At 35.3% G+C, this 6,933-nt stretch overlaps 1 protein-coding gene across 2 annotated transcripts in view; it reads right to left on the bottom strand.

Annotated features, from left to right (window-relative positions):
- Positions 1–1,938: 1,938 nt before the first annotated feature.
- The window catches only part of LOC144975995 (succinate-semialdehyde dehydrogenase [NADP(+)] GabD-like), a 24,211-nt gene continuing 19,216 nt past the window's right edge, over positions 1,939–6,933 (bottom strand). The window contains exons 11-13 of one of the 2 annotated variants that reach the window (XM_078920249.1): positions 5,680–5,738; positions 4,080–4,338; positions 1,939–3,997 (exon numbers count right to left, since the gene is read on the bottom strand). In XM_078920249.1, coding sequence (XP_078776375.1) covers positions 4,127–4,338; positions 5,680–5,738 — 271 coding nt within the window. In that variant the 3' untranslated portion in view covers positions 1,939–3,997; positions 4,080–4,126. Of the gene's footprint in view, positions 3,998–4,065; positions 4,339–5,679; positions 5,739–6,933 lie in introns of those variants that run through there. The other variant, XM_078920250.1, reaches the window with a different exon arrangement.

The raw sequence follows: 6,933 nt of genomic DNA, 5'->3' as shown, positions 1-6,933 counted from the left end.
AAAACAATATCATCTCCCAAAACTATAATATACTTTCGACTGTTTTCCTCCCAGCCAAGGACTCCGGCTGGGGTCAGGACAAAACCTAGTAATCTCATTCCAAGATAAAGACAGAAAGCATGCAAGCATCTGGGAAAACAGATACAGGAGGATTGAAGACAAAGTGAGAACCTCCCTGTCCACTATGGTAGGTCAGGAATCCCACCCGGGTGCCGTATTGCAAAGGATACTGGAATTCGGCGAGTACTGTAGTACCAACAAACCTCCCGAAAAGAAGGGGGGGGGGTGATTGTTTCTTTACCTAGACCATCGTGATGATAAGCCTGCGTGAATGTATTTCATATTTCAGGTCTGATAACCAAACACAATAATGGACTTGATTTAATAAATATTGTTGCAATAGCCGATATTTTTCTCTGTATAGAAAGTATTTCCAATGTCCAAAAGTCTTGTTTAATGTTTTTTTGTTGTTTGTTTTTAAGGGTTTTACGGCGCTTGCAACACATTTAGGTTATATCAGCGCCAGTTAAAAGGAAGAAAATGGGATAGTAAAAATTTCTAGAATTACAATTAGAGCACCCAAGAAAAAGTAAGACAAAGGGAACTGAAAACAAATAGGGATCAGATGCAGATTCCAAGAGCATACCACCAATGTACTTAGTTTGAAATCACCTACAAGTCTCATCCAGACACAAGCACAAAATCCAACAAAGAGGAACACACTCAAATGCTTACATTATACATTCAAAATAAAAATAATAATACATAACAAGAGATGATTTACAAGGAAAAAAATATATCTCCAAAACAATAACTGCATGATTTCACTCCCCATCCCCTACTCCCCCCCCCCCCCCCCCCCCCCCCCCCCAGCTAGGACTCCGGCCAGAGCCAGGACAAAACCAAGAAATCTCATTCCGAGACAAAGACAGAAAGCATGTTGGAAAACAGATATAAGGGGATAGAAGACACAGTATGTACCTCCCTGCCCGCTATGGGAAGTCAGGATCCCCACCCAGAAGTCTTGTTTAAAAAAGTAGTCCTTCAAAGCCATTAGGCCAATGGGAACCTTAGTTTATCCCAGCTCCTATAGCGTGAAACAAAGAAATTGCTTACAATCATTTGGATAGGATGCTAGTTTACCGCAAAGTACTTTCTTCCAGATCTAACAAACCTAGCTACCCACTCACTTTCATTACCGTTGTGTCTAGTTTTGTATGTTAAGTCTTGCTGTTGACTCGGGACCATATATAAATGAATTTGACATTTAAATTTAGTGAATATAACTGTATGAATATGAAAGCCCATGTTCCTCTAAACGTGCTCAAAGCACTTTACAAGGAGTCCCTGGCCAACAACAACACTTAACATGAAGGACAGGACATGACGCCTGTTAGGCAATATTACATTTTTTTCGGACAGAGACAACGCTGTAAACGGCCAGGTACTCATTTTACCCCTTTGTACGATGAGAGTATGTGAGTAAAGGGCCTTTTCCAAGGACTCAACTATGAGCGGAGTGAACCCAAGACCTTCCGATCCAAAAATGAGTGTCTTACCACAAGACCACATAGCCGCAGTGGTGTTCCATCTAGTACCTGCAAATCTAAAGCTACGTGTCGAACCACTAGACTACACTACTAAAACTCTGGCTTTTATAAAGCGCAATATCCAATAAACGTGCTAAAAGTGCTTTACAAAGGGTCTCTAGCCAACAGCAACACTTAATATGAATGACGAGACATGACACCTGTTAGAGGATATAACAATCTTTCTGACAGAGACCAAACTGTTAACAGCCAGGTACTCATTTTACACCTGAGTAACAGAATAAAGAACATTTTCCAAGGACTCAACTATGTGCCGGACTCAAATCCAGGACATTCCAAAGGAGAGTGTCATTACACAAGACCACATTAATGATGAATTTAGAAACACTTATTATTTCAACAACATGGAAGACCTTGTTTATTCAATTTCAACAACATTAATTAGTAAGAACAATAAATTACCTAACACATTGCATTCTTTCAGTCCCACAAGGTTCGTTTGTTTTGTTTTTAAGGGTTTTATAGCGCTTGAGACTCATTTTGGTCATCTCAGCGCCAGTAAAAAGGAAGAATATGGGATAGAGAAAAGAAAATTCTAGAATTACAAGTAAAGGTACCCAAGAAAAAAGAAAGATATAGGGGATTGGTTCAAATAGGGAACATATGGGGATTCCATGCGCACACCATCAGTGTACTTAGTTTGAGGTCACCTTAAAGTCTCATCCAAACACCAGCATAGGATTCCACCAGGATGAATACAATCAAATGTTTACAGAATATGTCCAAAAAGAAAACATAATTAACAATACAAAACAGAAAAATCATTTACAAGGAAAAAAATTATCCTAAAATGAAATACTAAGCATTTGACTATTTCCCCCGGATGTAAGGACTCCGGCAAGGGCCAGGACAAAACTAAGCAATCCCATTCCAAGACAAAAACACAGAGCAACTCAGAAAACAGTGAGATGGATTTTCTCACGATTTATGTAGAATGAGAGAGTATAGCAACAATTTAAGGTTTAGTTGGATTGGCTTCAGAGATTTAAAAACATTTGAGTCACATCGGTTCACAGAAAAAGGCTGAGAAAGTGTAAATAAAAAACTTTATTTTTTCTAAGGTCTCCAATTTATCTGTTGCCAACAATGTCACTCAAATCTGGGACCTACAAATCACAAACCGAGTATCATACCGCTTAACCAAAAAAATCTATATTATCTGTCAATGATTAGTGATGATGGTGACAAACAGTGAATAATGAGGAAAATTTTGAACGTTTGACTTTAAGCCCCATTTTTAATGTTAACCCCCATCTTTACAACAATAGAAATGATAAACAATATTTGAGAGTCGTACAGTTCAGATGTCTTCACTGATTGTTTATAGAAAGATTTGATAAAATGAAAATTAAATGATAATTTCGAAAAAAAAAATTAGTGGAAAAGTAGGATATTGAGAAAATTGCGTAAGAGGTCGAAAAGGAGGAAATTCCTCCTCTGTCCCAAAAATTGCGGATTTCCAAGGATCCACGGAAAACGATCAGCACTGAATGGTGAAATGAAAAAAAAAAATTTCTACAACATTGAAGACTCCGTTTCAGTTTCAGCATCATGGAAGACTCAGTTTATTCAGTTTCAACCAATATATATATATATATATATCTATATTTACCATGTTATATAGGCCTACTATTGCCAATGACCCCCGCGATAATATCATGGGTATTGATGACCTACTTTCAACACTGCACTGTGTCTACCGATGAGGGTAAAAATTCCATGTCGAGTCCATGACGTCACTCGTCACCAGCCAACGAGGCATTGAGATTTTTTATTGTAGCATGCGGTAGATAATGAAACAAAAATGATTATCTTATAATTTGACTTTGCGACCATTTGTATCTGTAATATTTCTTCTACTTCCATAAGTCCGTAATTGTCCTTACACTTCCGTAACAATTCCGAACGGTCCGTAATAATAGTCAGGTATGGATCGAGCTAATGAAGGTAATATTATTATACTTACACATCTATAATGTAAATCAAGATTCTATGAAATTATATGAAATCACCAATCCACATTCATTAATCATCATTGCATCTATACTTATTCTATATGACATATATTATTAATAAACTTGGTAAAATCACAGCCAATAAAGATCACATAATTAAAGAATAAGAAGAAGAAGAGGAAGAAGAAAAACAGACAACAGTAAAATATCATACAACAAAGCAACAGACAATAAAATGTACTTCATACATCAAAATTCACATCTCTCCAAAATAACGCACTGTAATATGTCTTTTACAATCTACTTTTCACTTACAAAGATCTATAACTAACCAGGCACTAGACTAGATACACATGGAATGAATGTGGTGGTTTGTTTTGGGGTTTTTTCAGTTTCAACATTGACAACTCACTATATTTATATATATATATATATATATATATATATATATATATATATATATATATATATATATATATATATATATATATATATATATTTATATATATATATACATTAAAAATCAGTAAATCTTGGATCATATTCTTATCCAATTTGCAATCATGGTGTGATGCCTCCAAATGTGATATTCTTCATCTCTAGATACTCATCAATGCCATAACGCCCTCCCTCTCGGCCCAGACCAGACTCCTTCCATCCGCCAAAACAGGTCTCTGTCCCAGAGATAATTCCCTCATTGACTCCTATGATTCCATACTGAAGGTTTTCAGAAACTCGCCAGGACTGGGCAATATCTCCCGTAAAGAAATATGCTGGAATGGAAAAGGCAGATGTCTCAAAATGGTATTATGGCAAAATGAACCGGTGAAGAGAATTGAGTTTAATAATAAAAATAATCAGACTGAGGAAGTTAAAGTTTTTTGATGTTGAAGAAACAAAACTTACTTTCCTGAATGGAGACATTTATTTTAGCTCAACTTTTATATGCATGGCTTAAAATTCAATTTTAAATATCTAGTTCAGCCCTACACATTACATTTTTGAAGCAATGTGTCACATTCAACATTTTGTAATCTCTTGTAATTTGACATTTATAAAACCAATTTATTTATTTATTTATTCATCTATTTGTTTGTTTGTTTATTTATTTATTTATTTATTTATTCATCTTTATACACTATTTCAGAATTTGATAGTTTACTAACAAATAGATAGGCTGTCCCATTCATTTGGAAAAAACTCAAATGATCACTTTTTCTTACTTTAAAATAAATACCCGATCCAAGTTTCGTCCAACACACAACATTTATTATCTTAAAAAGTGAGAAATTTATAAATAAATAAGGTCTAATACAATATAACCCCCAAAAAAAAAAAAAATTGCATTAAGGAAACTTCAGGAAAACTTTTTATAGTCTAGCCAGTTTGTCCTCAAAAATGACCAAATAAAGAATTATAAATTCAAATTCAGAATATCAAGTGAGCATGAAGACACACGGCCACTTTAAGAATCTCATATTATTCCAAACATACAATGACTAAAACAAAAGTAAAGTATATAGTTCTTCAAAGTTATAAAGCCGATGAAATCAGAATTTTTCCAGGCGTTAAATGGACAAGAGCAACTGCTTTCTAACCTTGAGATAGCATGCTAATTTATTATACAGTACTTTCCACCAGATCTAACAAACCCAGCTACTCACTGCGGAGTGGATAGCGAAGGGAGAAAAAAATCCTGACTGAACACAGGATGGGTACTATTCCCTGTTTGGGAGTGAAGCTATTTAATAGAAAACTTCCAAAGGCATCGAAATGATGATAAATATATATATATATATATATGTATATATATAATGTATAGCCTAGACTCAATCCAACATATATATATATATATATGAAATTCGTTCTGATAAACAATAAGAAAATATGGATGTTTACATGACCGAGGAATGTTACATTGCAATATTGCAATAAATCCTTTGTGTTGTTAAAATGTATAATTCCACATTTCTAACATTCATCAGGACAAACATACAGACGTCTTAATGAAATATTACATTGACAATAACAAGCAGAACTATATATTGGAAAAAAAAAAAAACAAACAAACAAAAAAAAGCAAACAGAACAAACACACTATCTAAAATTTTTACCTGCTAAACCAGAGGGTGTGCTGTTCGCAATAGTCAAAGCCTCTTCCTCTGTTTTAAATCTGTAAAAAAAAAATCAATAAAAATAAATACGCCAGTGAGATCTTGAAAATATAATGGTGAAGGCTGAACTGCTAGAAAAAAAAGGATTAACTCACTCAATCCTAGAATTTTTTTGCTACATTTCAAAAATTGGAAAAAAATGTAATTAAAAATGAGCATGTGCATAGATAGGTTTATACGACTACCATTAACATGTAAAAATGAAAAAAACATTAGCTTTGATACTACGCCTATAATTTGTCTCAGAAAAATGTAATTAAGAGGGATAGGGTAAAAGTGACCCGGTAAACTACGGATATAGTCGGTGTTAGGGTTGAGTGAGTTAAAAATCAGACAACACAGACCTTGAGCTCGAGCTTGAGCTTTTATATAGCGCAATATCCACTAAACGTGCTCAAATCGCTTTACAAGGGGTCCCTGACCAACAGCAACACGTAACATGTAAAACGAGGGATGACGCCTGTTAGGCGATATTACAATTTTGTTCGGACAGAGACAACGCTGTTAACGGCCAGGTACTCATTTGACACCTGAGTACGGTGAGAGAATGTGAGTAAAGAGCCTTTTACAAGGACTCAACTATGCGCCAAGCGCGAGGCTCGAACCCAGGACCTTCCGATCCGAAAGTGAGTGTCATACCACAAGACCACATAGCCGCACAATACCTTGCTTCAGGTAGATAGATAATCCATATAAATTTCCATCTTATAAAATATCTTTTGACCACTGAGTTCAGAAATCAAATTTAAAGCTTGAGCTTTTTGTACAGTGCAACAATTCATCGGATATGTGTCTAGTGGTACTCGCTTTCGGATCGGAAGGTCCTGGGTTCGAGCTTTGCTTGGCACATAGTTGAGTCCTTCGAAAAGGCTCTTTATCACATTCTCTCACCGTACTCAGGTGTAAAATGAGTACCTGACTGTTAACAGCGTTGTCTTTGTCCGAAAAATTGTAATATCGCCTAACAGGCGTCTTGTCCCGTCCTACATATTAAATGTTGCTATTGACCAGGGACCCCTTGTAAAGCGCTTTGATCACATTTAGTGGATATTGCGCTATATTAAAAAAAAAGCTCAAAGCTCATTTGATGTACTCAAAATGCTTTACTAGTGGTCCAAGCTAACAACAACATTGAACATGTAGGTCAAGACATAATGGCTAAAAGTTGCATATACAATTATCATTTTTTTTCTT

The sequence above is a fragment of the Berghia stephanieae genome, chromosome 6 (genome assembly GCF_034508935.2).
Source record: "Berghia stephanieae isolate SIO BIC M18660-M18661 chromosome 6, UCSD_Bste_1.3, whole genome shotgun sequence".
Classification (NCBI taxonomy): Eukaryota; Metazoa; Mollusca; class Gastropoda; order Nudibranchia; family Aeolidiidae; genus Berghia; species Berghia stephanieae.
The sequence above is the reverse complement of the archived record's forward strand: the minus strand, read 5'-3'. Positions and strand labels throughout refer to the sequence as shown.